The sequence below is a fragment of the Erigeron canadensis genome, chromosome 5, assembly GCF_010389155.1.
Source record: "Erigeron canadensis isolate Cc75 chromosome 5, C_canadensis_v1, whole genome shotgun sequence".
In the NCBI taxonomy this organism is placed as follows: Eukaryota; Viridiplantae; Streptophyta; class Magnoliopsida; order Asterales; family Asteraceae; genus Erigeron; species Erigeron canadensis.
In genome coordinates this window covers 23,749,948-23,764,902 of record NC_057765.1, presented here as the reverse complement: position 1 = coordinate 23,764,902, position 14,955 = coordinate 23,749,948, and the positions used below count along the sequence as shown (strand labels likewise).

General features: G+C 33.9%; 2 protein-coding genes across 2 annotated transcripts; one reads left to right on the top strand and one right to left on the bottom strand.

The window, feature by feature from the left end:
* Positions 1–743: 743 nt before the first annotated feature.
* On the bottom strand, positions 744–5,799 carry LOC122599426 (BRASSINOSTEROID INSENSITIVE 1-associated receptor kinase 1-like). The gene is made up of 11 exons (XM_043771936.1): positions 5,683–5,799; positions 4,565–4,697; positions 4,385–4,456; positions 3,933–4,076; positions 3,715–3,786; positions 3,549–3,620; positions 3,396–3,472; positions 3,152–3,280; positions 2,480–2,821; positions 1,550–1,944; positions 744–1,310 (listed from the first exon to the last, which is right to left on the bottom strand). Exons 1-11 carry the CDS (start codon positions 5,756–5,758, stop codon positions 993–995), a joined length of 1,830 nt encoding a protein of 609 aa, XP_043627871.1. The 5' UTR covers positions 5,759–5,799; the 3' UTR covers positions 744–992.
* Positions 5,800–9,316: 3,517 nt separating this feature from the next.
* Positions 9,317–14,537, top strand: LOC122601972 (beta-xylosidase/alpha-L-arabinofuranosidase 1-like). Its single transcript, XM_043774705.1, has 6 exons — positions 9,317–9,736; positions 11,899–12,186; positions 12,500–12,669; positions 12,748–12,845; positions 12,923–13,687; positions 13,966–14,537. Exons 1-6 carry the CDS (start codon positions 9,317–9,319, stop codon positions 14,535–14,537), a joined length of 2,313 nt encoding a protein of 770 aa, XP_043630640.1.
* Positions 14,538–14,955: the final 418 nt, after the last annotated feature.

The following is a 14,955-nucleotide window of genomic DNA, read 5'->3' as shown; positions in this document are numbered from 1 at the left end:
CTAGAGGGGCCGGTCGATCAAGGGGTTCAAAAACCCTAAACTTGGTCATCAAGTTTCCTAAACACTATAAATAGAGACGTAATCTAATTGTTTTCAACACACAATTCATTAGATTTTCTAAAACTCTAAAAATCTCTTCTTCTCTCTCTCTCTGTTGGTTCGATCGACTACAACAAAACAAAAGGGTTTCGGGGCTTTTATTTGGTTCGAATTAAGGAGGTAGTAACAAAGGGTTGTTCGGTTCGTGATCAAGTACTAGCATACATACATTCCAACGTTGTGTGTGCAATCGTAAAGAGGTTTAATTCAAACCTTCTTATACAGGTTTCTTACTTTATTCTCTCCAATTTAAGGTACACGTTTTCTATCTTGGTTAATTAATTAACTACATAAATTTTATATTCCGCTGCGTGCTTTGTGATTTGATTTGATAATAGTTATATAACCCTACACTAATTACCACAAAGCTACTAAAAGTGAAAGAACGATTTAAGGAACGCAATTTCTAAATTTAGTGAAGCAACATTACATTTCAAGTTAGTAACTAAGTATCAATCATGAATTATGATATGTTACATACTTTCTTCATTCCCATGATCACTTGAGAGATTATTAGAACCCCACAATACAATGAAAGAGGATTAGTGAGATAGTCCATTTCCCAAAATTAAGTTGAGTCAGCTTAAAAAAATCAAGATTTCTCATTAGTTAGTCAACAAGATCAAAAACCGGAGAAAGTCTTGAAAATGGTAATTTGGCTAGATTTCATCGGGTTTATTAACAAATCTTGTTTTAACCTATATACAAATTACCTTTTTTTGCGCTCATTTTGACCTTTACTATACCCAACTCCTCATGCATCCATGCATACACATTTTGTACAATATTAATGCTTTGAAACAATGTACGGACATAGAGAAGGTTCAACCAATATGGTTGAACAGGAACAAAAAAAAAAAAGAGATGCGGAATCAGAAACAATGATGGTTTGATCATCTAGGAGCAGACAATTGATCGGCGCTAGGAGTGTAATTCGAAATTATTTGAATAAAATCGGGATATGAAGTGTTTATGTTGCTAAACTTTCTTCGAGAAATATCATCATTCTGCCACTTGTCCCACTTGATATCTAAACCATCACCTTCAAGCATTCTGATAACTTCTGACATACTAGGTCGTTCCATAGCTATTTCTTGTGTGCACAACAGAGCAATCTGTACCAATCTTTCCACATCGTCATTCACAACATCAACTTTTAAATCTGCGTCGACTAGTGTCTCTAACTTCTTATCCTGCAGAAGTCCTTTCACCTAAACAGCTCCAAACTTGATCATTGAACATCTTAATATGAACATTGTCAAAAAACTCTCCTAATTTAATATGCCCCATGGGCATATTCATACATGCTATAATTATACAAAATATGTGGCAAGTAACAAGATAATGTTTCAATTATACATTAAATTGGTTAAAATGTTTAACAGCATTATTTTTAGCAAAATTATTGTGCATTATTGTGCATGGTAACAAGAAGCACAAGGATGCTTACCCACTCGAGCAACATGACCGATTCATCCTTCTGAAGGCGAGCAAGATCATAGGCCTGTTGCCCTGTGATAAGTTCCAAAAGCATCACACCATACCCATAAACGTCGGTTTTTTCTGTAGATCTCCCCGTGGATATATACTCTGGGGCTATGTGTCCAATAGTACCTCGAACTGCTGTTGTAACATGAGTAACTTTCCAGTCCAAGAGCCTAGCCAACCCAAAGTCTCCAACAACTGCTTCAAACTCCTCATCTAACATTATATTTGCAGCTTTCACGTCACGGTGAATGATCTTAGGTGTACAATGCTCATGTAAATAAGCAAGACCGCGTGCAGTTCCTACTGCAATTCGTGTTCTTGTTGCCCAATCAAGTGCAGGTTTTGTATTGGGTCGACCTGCAATTATTTTTAGCTTAGCTTTATACATATTATTGGTCTGAAGTCTAAGAGGCTTCAATCATTTATAGCTATCTCTATTCTTATGTTTTGGATTAGAGGTGGAAAAATAGGAGGAGATTTGGGTCTGGTACCTGGTTAATGGATGTTTGATAAAATATACGATATGGTCGACTCAAAACATTATCTGCCCAATTTCTAAACAATTTTTCATATAATAAGGAAACTATATAACGAAAATAGTAACGAATAAAGCAATTTATGTTGTATGCACTATGCAGTAACATTACATTTTGGGTTTATTTAAGACCAGCTCAAACCATTTTCCCTCATCTTTTAGATAACTTTTTGATTTTACTTCACAGGTGAAACATATTGTAAAGTAACTAATACGTAATTTTTTGAGATGTTGTTTGTACAAATACTTCGCACACCACACAGTATAATATCAATAACCAAAGTCATGCATTGACCAAAAAAGTCAAAAGTGTGTTTTTTTCAGAGGAGAACTAAGACTAGTTGGTATAGTTTGTACCTTTTAGACATGATGCAACACTGCCATTGACCATGTATGGATACACGAGCAATCGTTCAGTTGGTGTCATGCAAAATCCTATTAGACGAAGTAGATTCCGATGTACTGCCAAACTGATAATTTCGACCTCCATTTGAAACTGCAATTCATCACCATGTTTACGTTCCTCTTTAAGTCTTTTTACCGCCACCAGGCTTCCATCAGCTAACCGTCCTTTGTAAACATTACCAAATCCACCTCGTCCAAGAATGTTCTTTTTACTAAAACTGTCGGTTGCCACTTGTAGTTCACGTAGAGAAAATCTCTTTAGTTGTCCCAGATGATTTTCAGGGTCTTCCTCAGCTGCAATCAAAGAATCAAAAGCAAAGAAAACAAATTAATAATAGAGGTGGAGATTTTGAGATTTTGACCCAATTCACCTTTAATGGGTAAAGAGTTATGGTGACCTATGAATGAATTAATTTCAGTTATGTTTATTTTCCAATAGGTCAATGATTATTGTTAAAAATAAGATGATTCAAATGGGTCGAAAAGTCACCCAAAATAAACATTTAATCATATCACTCAAAAGACTAGATAACTATTGAAATAATCTAGTTTAGCCACACTAGGATTGCCATCTCTATGCATTAGGATCCAAAATCAAGCGCTTATGATGTTAAAGTTACTCACCAGGCAAATCAAAGAAACGATCTGGTGGCTGTCTACACTGCCAGAAAGCAAGTCCAATCAAGGTCCCAAAAAGAAGAGCAGTACCAGCAGCAACTCCTCCAGCAATAGCTGCAGTGTTATTGTTGCCGCCTAAAATCGCAGTTGCATATACAGTTAGATGGTGATGATTCCTTACCCAATGTATGGCTATACATTACCATGTCTAACAAAAGCCATCACGTAACCTTGACGTAATGAAAAATACCTGAAGGAGATGGAGAATTAGGTGTTGGAGCTAGTCCAACAGGCGTTGGAAATATCAGCTTGGTATTATTGGAGAAACTGAAAAAGATAAGCTTAAAAATCAACATCTTGGTGTAATCATATAACTTTACACATTATACACCTAACAGCAAACCTGAGATCGGTGAAATTCGTAAATGATCCATTGACAGGAATTCGTCCACTTAAAAGGTTAAACGATAGATCACTGTGATACAAATGGAACCGTGCAACTTAAGCTTTTGTTACAGTGATTATAGATGCACACATAGAAATAAAAATGAATCGCCTTTTATACTTACAGAACTTGTAATGTATTTACAGTAGTTAAGGAAAGAGGAATTGTTCCACTCAACTTGTTGTTATTGAGACGACTATCCTTGCACAAACAGTAGTAGAACAAAAACATGATTCTCAATTATAATTGATAATCTGCTAGTAGATTTGCATAGTGAAGAACATTAAAGAAAAAAAAGATAAAATTTTCACTATAAATAATCTGAATGATGTGAGATCATACAGGGAACGAAGTTTCTGAAGCGTGCCTAATGTGGCTGGAATGTCACCGTCTAACTGGTTCTGATATAGATCCAAACTCACCAACTGTGTTAAATTCCCAATCTCAGACGGAATGTTTCCAGTGATGTTATTATTATAAAGCGACCTGACAAAGAACACATCATTTTCGGAAATGTCACTGTATTTGGTAAGGGTTTAAATTTAATAACAAAAGTCTATTGGCTAAGAACACTTGTATTGTGTCATCCAACTTTCAAAATGTTGTTACTCTATGTATCCAGTGCTAATTTTCACATCACAAACATATCACCGGATAATTTTATAGTAATAGTTGTAGCAACATTTGAAGTGAGATATATATTATAGAGATTCGGGGCTAACACTATACATTTTCAAGCACTTACGCATCTAAATATTGTTACGAAGACATAGATGCCAAAAGTAAAGACTTACAAATATTGTAAGTTCGTAAGTTGACCAAGATCTGGAACTAGTTGTCCAGACAAATTCGCGCCTCCAAGATCACTACGGCAACACAACACAAAAATTCATCTTAATGCCATCCATTCATCTAATGCCAAAAAACTAAGGCAGATCAAATTTCTGTAGTAACATATAAATAAATAAGCTTACACTCGAATAACATTATTCTCAAGATTGCAGGTAACATGAAACCATGTACATGGATTTGCGAGGGTCTGATCCCAACTTTGCAAAACGTTGTTAGGATCCGTGAATTTATCCTTTAAAGCATACAATGCATCACCTATATACATATATATCTTGCATTTATAAATATAACCATAATCATGCTTTTTAACACAATTTCATAACTTTGTGAATTTGACTAAGCAAGAATATAACAACCACAACAACACCACACAAGCTGGTCAAAGACTGGTATGACATAGTTGAAATGTAGACAATCATATTCTAAGGGCTGTCAATAAGGTTAACACGGATTGGGTTGACGGGTTGAAAATATTGTATCATAACCCAACCCACTAAAAGTTTCAGGTTAAAAATTTCAACACCGATGAACAAATGAGGCGTGAACAATATTGTATCATAACACGGATTGGGTTGACGGGTTGAAAATATTGTATCATAACCCAACCCACTAAAAGTAACCAAAGTTACCGTGAACAAATGAGGCATGACAAAATAATTATGAAAGTTCACACTAAAAAGTGTGAACTTTTATTTCTACACTGAACAAATGAGGCGTGACAAAATAATTATGAAAGTTCACACTAAAAAGTGTGAACTTTTATTTCTACACACTATTTAGTATGTACAAATTTCCATCACTTTTAATTCAATATATTTCTACACACTAAAAAGCGTGACAAAATTTTTAATTTGTTCACACTCACCTAAAAGTGTGAACAAATACAATATAATTTGTAGTGGTTCGTTTTGGGCAAAGTGAGTCAAATGGGTTGTTTTTGGGTAAAATGGATTGACAGGTTCAGGTCAAAAGGGTTGTTTTGGGTCCGATCGGTCGGGTCAGCTTGACAACCCAATAAGCCAACCCAAACTAGACCTAAAAAAAATCTGGTTGATGGGTTGGCTGATCAAAAATATCCAACCTAAATCTGAATTTTTTTTAAGTCAGGTCAAATATTAACAGACTTAACATTCTTGCTTGATTAAGCAAAAATATACTTACATATATATATTTTATATAAGCTAGACATGCAGAATCAAATTTAAAATAATATATAAGGAATCATGGAAAAAAAACAAACCTTCGAGATTCCCATAAACCAGTATCAACAAATCACTAAAGAAGCAAACAAGTAGAAATGGAAAGCTCCAATCCATCTCCTTCAGCTAATTACTACTGTAAATTGTAATACTAAACGAGATTAACAACTTCTTGAACCATTCAGTCTAAGGAAACAAAGCCACAAAGTTAACGAGAAAACGCCACTTACTAATTAAGAAAGAATGTTTCAAAATAAAAAATAAAATTAAGAAAGGTCTTAAAAAAGGTACTTGTGAAGTAACTTCATGTTGGAGGGAAAGTCTTTGTAAGTTTGTATACTACTAAGTTAGTCAATCGTGTTACTATTCAATTCGATGTTTTTTCGTTTAAAAGGTTTTTAACGTCCTCAAATATAGTTGTGGTACTCGTTGCATATGTTACACGTCAAAGGAGACCTAAAAAGACTTAAATAACTTAAAGAACAAATTGCATGTTTTGGTCCTTGTCGTATCATCAGTTGCAAGTTTGATAAACAAACATGTGAAAAGTGATGTTCTCTATCCCTACGGTATCACACTAGTTCATCTTTGGTCCGAACATTCTGTTTAATTTCAGCCGTTAATACTTCCATTGGCGTCTCACGTGCGGGGTAGTTCAGTCATTTAACGCCCCCACACCCATATATATACGAATTTCACCCCAAAATCCAATCCAATCCTTTTGTACACTTTACCTTGTTTTATTGACACGCTAAAAGAACCCCCAAGTAGTCAAAATCAAAGAACGAATTGCATGTTGATCAAAGGTCCTTTGTAGATTTGGTCATCGTCCTTTGATTCGCAGCTTGTGGACCGAGAATAACACAAGAAGATGCTTATATTACAGTCCTAGAAAGGTAAGAGATTTAATATAACCGATTAAATTAGTTTGACCTAATATTTTTTTTTTGTTTTTTCTTTGAATAACTGAGAATAAGGTTCAAGACATAGATTTATTATTAGTTGGCTTGATCCACCTAATATATGTGGAAATCATCCAGGCCTGTTGGGATCAATAAACATGTTTGAGGAGTCTTCTAGAGCTAATAAAATCTAAGCAAGAACATACAAAGAAATTTCGAGTCATTAGTTGGATTTAATTATTTGTCTGTTTTTATTTTAAATAAAAGTAGCTTGTTTTTTTTTCAATGTCTAAGATATGAAAAATGGTTGTTTTGTTGTCTTTAACATATTTCTTTTTCATTTGGTAGTTGAGGATACATGTAAAAGTTTTCCTGCTCCATCTTAAATGAAAGAAAAAACTTGTCAAACTAAATTTTGACTATTTATAGTCGAACATTACCAAATTGACTATTTAGAGTAAAAAAAAATTAACCAAATACTACCAAAATTGTGCCACATTCAGTGGTACTCATACATTTACTTAACTTAAACCATTTTTAATACACACACAAACATTAGTTCTAAACAAGAAATAAGAAATAACAAACAAGATTAACTACTTAGTCTTTTGTATACACCAAATTAGTTCAAACAAAAGCATGAAAACTACTGTATCACTTTGTAGCTTTCTTAGTTGCAACGTTCTACACTCTTCTTTCTTCAAACAGTTGAGCCTACAACAGGCCTTGAACCACCCGCCTTTGAAATCAAACCACCACCAACCTTTGAAGTTGAACCACCAGGCCTTGAACTTGAATTGCCATTCCTTGTACCTTGTTGAGTTGGTGCCCTTGTACATGTTTGCTATGTCCAACTTGCTTGCAATTTTCACATTTAGTGTAAGCACCAGCCCTCGTAAGTTTTCCTTCCTTCACCAATTGTATCTCAACTTGACTTCTTCTCTTTTTTTAGGCTTCCGTATTGAAACCTTCTATTTCGGTGGAAGAATTGTGCTGACACTAACAAACTTTGCCCAAAATGTCCTTCCCTTGGTAGGTCTAATTGTAAAACCATACATGGTTCTCCAAGTAGCAAGTGGATATACGTAGGACTCAGGAATGACAACATACATGCCATTATTTCCCATGGGGTGAAAGTCGTATATATATCATGCGGGGCATTAAATGACTGAACTACTCCGCACGTGAGAAACACATTAGAGCATTAACGGCTGAAATTAAACGGTACGTTACTGCTGGATCAAGGATGCAACTGGTGTAATACTACATGGATAGGGAATACCACTTTTCACATGTTTGTATCAAAGTTGCAACTAGATAGACGAAAAATGCAATTCATTCTAATTTAAAGCTACTACCAACCCAATACAAGAGTAAAATGTTTTATAAGTTGCATACGCAGGTTAATAATTTAGGTAACTTGTTACATTATTTTTTATTAAAAAAAAATAGATTTTTAATACAAAATTGTCTTATGTGTTAAAATTGTGAATTTTTTATTTTTTTTATATAAAACATGTTTGAGATTTTTAAAATTTTAAAAATTCAACTATAATATACTAACTAGTTAATCAACCCGGGTTTAACCCGGACATGTTAATTAAAATTTTAAAATATAAAATAAATTAAATCTTTTTATGTAATATCTGTTTTTAAAACATTATAACTTGATATAAATCTAATAGTTCAATTAAAACAATAATTATATAGTTAATAAATCAACTAAATAAAAAATATATATTTTATTTGTAATAATATTATATAAGAGAGATTTTTTTTTCTTTAAATAAATGATTGATATTTTAGTTAAACATGTAAGGAACTATTTTTATTTTATCTATATATATATGACATCATAATTAAATAAAAATAATTTTAAGTGAAATATGGATTTGCCACATCAAAATCTTTCTAATAATACCTATAAAAAACAATCTTGTTTTATTATATATAGAGATTTAATCAACTAAATAATTGACATGTTTGATAAAAAAAAACATTAAATATTAATTAAGTTATAATTGTAAAAATCTAATTTAAGATTTAGATATCTAAAGTTTAAGTAATTCGATAATATTAAATAAATTTTATACATACATACATGGAAGAAAAGATTAGTAATTATAACTTTTAATTATCAACAGTTAAATTTAAGTTTTGTTTTCAAAGTAGACACATTATATTGCCATTTGCAATGCATGCAGATGTTTTAATCTTGAGAAATAACAAAATTGGCATGACCTTATCTTGAGATGTTTACTCTTTAGTAGTTTACATTAGCTTATAAATTTTGATGGACTCATCTTAGTTAAATTGGGCCTTTTAGATGATTTACTAAAACTAATAAGCTTAAACAATCACAAGAAATAAGCTTAACTTAGGCCCATTAGTTTACAAATAAAAAATACAGTGATCTTTTAGGAACACTTTTATAAATAAATTATCAAAAGAAAACTGTAAAAAATATATCTTCTAATACCTATATAAATATATATATATATAATTTTTTTGTATCAAATGTGATGAATATATTTCTATATTTGTTCCTAGTATGACCCTAAAAATAGTAAAACCACACAAATTCATGCTAACACGTACTTAATACCACTCATAAGTGCTTAAGATCCCCGATAACATTGGTCTAACTAAATTAACAACCAAAGTTTGCAACATGCATCCAACACATGTTACACATAACCTATAAAAGAAAAAACTCATTTCAACATTTTGGTCTCTTTGATCGTCTCTTTTTCTTTCTTTCCAAAAAACATCAATGGCCTTTCAAAAAAGATCACACTTATTTCTTGTACTTTCCACTCTATTTTACCTCTCCAATTTGTTGTGTGTTTTGTCTCAAAATTTTCCTAGCTACGCTTGTGATATTGATGCTAACCCGAGGCTAAAAGAATTCGCGTTTTGTAATACTTCACTCGATATACCAACCAGGGTTAATGATTTGTTAAAACGGATGACATTAGAAGAAAAGGCGGGGAGTATAGTGAGTGTATCGGATAGAATTGAACGCCTTGGGATACCGTCCTATGGCTGGTGGTCGGAGGCTTTGCATGGCGTGTCCGACACTGGTCCTGCTACTTGGTTTAATCAAAGTATAGTCCCTGGAGCCACTAGCTACCCTCAAGTTATCCTCACTGCAGCTTCATTCAATGAAACATTATTCTCTAATATTGCAAAGGTATATGATAATTATGTCACTTAATTAACCAATACTGTAAATAAAAGCGGTACCAGAAAATAATCTCAAAAGAGGTAAAATTAAAAAATTCATGAAAAATAAATCTAAAAGGGGACAAAATGTAAAAATCTATAAAAGATTTTTAAAAATCTTTAAAATATATAAAAATACGAGATATTAGACCCCTTGCCCCCTCTTTAGTACCGTCACTGATTGTAAATCAGCATACATGGCGTGCCGATTATATAATAGATCGATAATGTTGGCCAGTATATCCGAAGCTAAGACATTGATTTACACAAAAAGGTATGGTAAAATACGTCTTCATCACATATTCCTCGCTCAGTCATTTAATTTTCGGTGATGATCGGTAATTCGGTATACTATTTTCTCACCATCAAATAAATGTATTTTAAAGTATTGTATGTACAATGTAATGAAACATTAATATTTAGGGTGTACGATCGACTAATTGACTAAAGAAGGTGGTGCTCACATGTCATTTTCGATTTAATTGTAACATGCATATTATACTACAATAAAATTTAAATACTCCTGCTGCCATTTTCATTTTCACTTTCATTCTGGTTTTTTTCCATTTTAAATTCCGCTTTCATCTATACTCCCTATTAAAAATTATGTGGGGTGTTGAAAAGTTTACAAATATGGAACATGCGATTTTACCCTTTTACCTTTCCTCTTAAAACAAAACACAAATATCTCCATTCTCTCTATCAAAACAATGTACCAAAATAACACACACACTCTTTATTTCCGTCAATAGCCACCTCCATCTATAATATCCGCCGCTACGTGCGGGTACCATGCTCGTTATCCTTTATCATTAACACAACGAAAAATTGATATTTACAAGACAATAATTACATAAAAAATCTTTTAAGGATGAAATGGTTACTTTGTTTCCTAAAAAGTCAATCACATAAACTTTGTGCTAGTCAAACATATACACTTAAAGTGAAACGAAGGGAGTAGCAAAAAGAAAGGGATAACTGCAGCAAATAGAAAGTACTTTTCGACCAATTCACAGAAATAGCAGTGACCTTTAAAAGTTTTGTTATTTAAAAATGAACTTTCATTTATCACCGGAAATACCAACATTTGACACGTGGACATGGTGACGTGGACATTTTTATTACGTGGCATTTTTTAATGACGTGACATTATATTTTATTTAGTTACTATTTAACTTTTATCACTCATGTCATTTTCCCCCAAAATGGCTTCGTTTCAGTTTCGGTTCCGACAAGGTATTTTTTCTCGTCATTATATTCTGAAGCTAATTTCACCTTCTTTTCATTTATTTTTGTTGTGTCTCTTCCATTTTCAAGCATTGAGAAGTTGTGTATGAAGATCATAAAGGAGACATAGATCTATATCTTCTTCGTCTATCTCGAGTTTTAAAATCTCTAAAACTAGATGTCAAAACGTCTTTGTTTTCATCGGAGAGAGATCATGCGGGTGTTCAGGTGAGACGAGAGTTTCATAGGCCAGATTTGGTTCGTTTAAGAAGAGTTTGTCCGCACATGAGATAGATCCAGATGGCGAAGGTCCAGAGGTTTTCTCGAACTCGAACAAACTGTCGACGGTTTCTAAGTTAATTGAAGAATACGAAGAAAAAACCATTTCCACATCCAACACCGACAAGGTGTTCTAGTAATCCGACTATAAATTAAAGTTCATTGCTAAAAGGTAAACTTTTAAAGGTCATTGCTATTTTCGTATTGTTTGAAAGGTCCTTTCTATTTTTTGTGTTATAAAGAATGACACGTCATTAAAAATGTCACATAATCAAAAAATGTCCACGTCACCTTGTCCACGTGTCAAATGTTGCTATTTCCGGTAATAAATGAAAGTTCATTTCTAAAAAACAAAACTTTTAAAGGTCATTGTTATTTTCATGAATTGGTTGAAAGGTGCTTTCTATTTTCTTCGGTTATCCCAAAAAGAAAACACATACTGCTGCAGCCCCCCAACCTCACATTGACACATATATAGTCACTTTGTGCTAGTCAAACCACGGGACTCTCACAATCCCGATACCGACTAGTCTAGTATCTAATGTAGGTTGTAGAGTCTTAATTGAGCAGTTACGTCTTTTTAATCTTTTATGAATGACCTGTAATGCATAGTTTTGAGACCAGGTGGTTTCTGATGAAGCTAGAGCAATGTACAACAGTGGTGTAGCAGGACTAACATTTTGGTCACCAAATGTTAACATTTTTCGAGATCCAAGATGGGGAAGAGGGCAAGAAACACCAGGAGAGGATCCACTTTTAACAAGCAGATATGGAGTAGCTTATGTTAAAGGCTTACAAGAAATTCACAATGGTGGTAAAGATAGACTCAAAGTCGGAGCTTGTTGTAAACATTACACAGCCTATGATCTTGATAACTGGAATGGTGTTGACCGGTTCCATTTCGATGCTATTGTATGTGTCTATTTCAAGTACCTCACATTCTAACTTTCAATTTGTAAAAAAGTAAGTAACACCCAATGTCGTTTTCCACGGGTTTTGGGTCCTGTATGGTGAGATATAGATAACCTTACTCCTACCTAAGGTCTAGAGGTTGCTTCAGGTTCTATCAAAGATAGAAAATGACCTATGGCCTTACAAGTAGTGAGGATCGTACCTTTGATCTCTATCTCCAGGACTCCAGGCAAGGGTTAACCACTTGATCCAACCTTGCTGGTTTTATAATTATTAGTACGAAATTAAAGGAAGCTAGTTTTACTTCTTGAAGGTAACAAAACAAGATTTGGAGGATACATATAACCCTCCTTTTAAAAGCTGTGTTTTGGATGGAAATGTTGCAAGTATTATGTGTTCTTACAACAAACTTAACGGCGTACCAACTTGTGTCGATAAGAAGCTTTTAAAAGATACAGTTCGTGATCAATGGAAGTTAAACGGGTAAGTTTACAATCCGGTTCCATTATTTAAATAAGCGTAGATTATAGATGTGTTAAACACGCTTTTTTGGTATTACAGATACATTAGCTCTGATTGTGATTCGTTACAAGTCATATTCAGAGACCAAAACTGGACTAAAACACCAGAGGAAGTTGCAGCTCATGCCTTACATGCAGGTTATTTCATACGATTTTTTACATACATCACGAGTTTAACTTAAGAGATATAAAGAAGAGTTTAAAAATGTTTTCAGGGCTGGATCTAAATTGTGGAGTTTCATATAAGAACTTCACAGCAAATGCAGTAAGAAAAGGACTCGTGAATGAATCAGTAGTTGATCAGGCAGTAAGGAATAGTTTTGTGACACTTATGAGGTTAGGATTTTTTGATGGTCACCCGAGCAAGCAAATATATGGGAAGTTAGGCAAGAAAGATATTTGCACTCAGGCTAACCAAGACCTAGCCCGTGAAGCTGCAAGACAAGGCATTGTTTTGCTTAAAAACAATTTGGGATCGTTACCACTCGTTCCAACTGACGTCAAGTCTTTAGCAGTAATCGGGCCTAATGCTAATGCTACAATAGCCATGATTGGTAACTACGCAGGTGTTCCGTGTAATTACACAACTCCTCTAAAAGGGTTATCCGATTCTGTTGCAACTGTGTTTGAGCCAGGTTGCACGGATGTGAAGTGTAATTCGACCTATGAATTTGAAAAGGCTAAGAATGTCTCGGCAACAGCTGATGCAGTGGTTTTAGTCATGGGAACTGATCTTTCTGTAGAGCGTGAGGCGTTAGATAGGACTGAAATAGATCTTCCCGGTCAGCAAAATCTTCTTGTTTCTGAGGTCGCATATGCAGCTAAAGGACCTGTGATTTTAGTTATAATGTCTGGTGGCCCAATGGATATTACATTCGCGAAACGTAACCCAAAAATCACCAGCATTGTATGGGTTGGGTTCCCTGGCCAAGAAGGTGGAGCTGGTTTAGCGGATGTCATTTTTGGTCGTTATAACCCAAGTAAGATGTTACAATACAAGTAAATCTCTCATTTGACATTTAAGCGTCTTTGAACACCTTACATTTATACGATTAGGCGATAGATATAAAAATGATTTAAATCAATGTCCTGAATTAGAAAGTTCATTACATACAATGAAACCACGAGTAGTTCATTACATAATATAATCCTTTGTGCATAATTGGTTACATTTTGGTGTCATTATACCTAAAATAGAATAAACCCATAAATGAAAATATTTTAACTCTTGATATATATTTTGCATACATTTTTATAGGTGGAAGACTACCTATGACATGGTACCCTCGATCTTATACAAACAACGTATCCATGACCAACATGAACATGAGAGCAGACCCATCATCAGGTTACCCAGGTCGGAGTTACAGGTTCTATAGTGGCGATACTGTTTACCCATTTGGCTTTGGGCTTAGCTATTCATTATACGTTCACAAGCTCGTTAAAGCACCCAAACAAGTATCAATTGGATTACACAAAGTTCATAATTGCTCAACTAATTGCACGTCGATCAATATAACCAATGATGTTTGTAACGGGTCATCATTTAATGTTGATCTTATGGTAAGGAATATTGGAAAGATGAGCGGAAGCCACACTGTCTTGCTATTCTCCTACCCTCCGCAAGTGATAAAGAATTCACCTAATAAACAGTTGTTGGATTTCAAAAGAGTGCAATTGGATCCTTGGAATGCAACTTCGGTTAGCTTTAACATCGATGCTTGCAAGCAATTGAGCGTGGTCGATGAAGATGGTAGTAGAAAGCTTGCGTTAGGGCGCCATGTTCTTCAAATGGGAGACCTTAAGCATTCGATTAGACTTAAGGTTTAGTTTCAAGAGCATTCTAGTCACTAGAAATTTTTGCAAGGTGTTGTTTTGCTAATTGGATACCAGTAGCCACGGGACAATGGTAAAAAAGAAAGAAAAAATCAATAGTTTTGAATGTTTATGTCGAACTTGATATGATTTTTTTGTCGATTCGTGACAAGTGTATCATACCTAGCGACCTGTGTTATTTCACAAGTTACCCGTGCAATAAAATTAAGCAACTCATTTTTGTTTTTAGAAATTACAATAGTTTTTTCTCCAAATGTTATGAAGATTTATCAACTAATATCTTTAAAGACTTGTATAACTATTTATAAGTATGTAACACAATCATGTTGTTGTCTTTTGACCCATGTAGTTGCATAGGGTTCATAGAGTCTTCAAGTCAATGTATAATTCAGAATTAGACTCAAATATATGG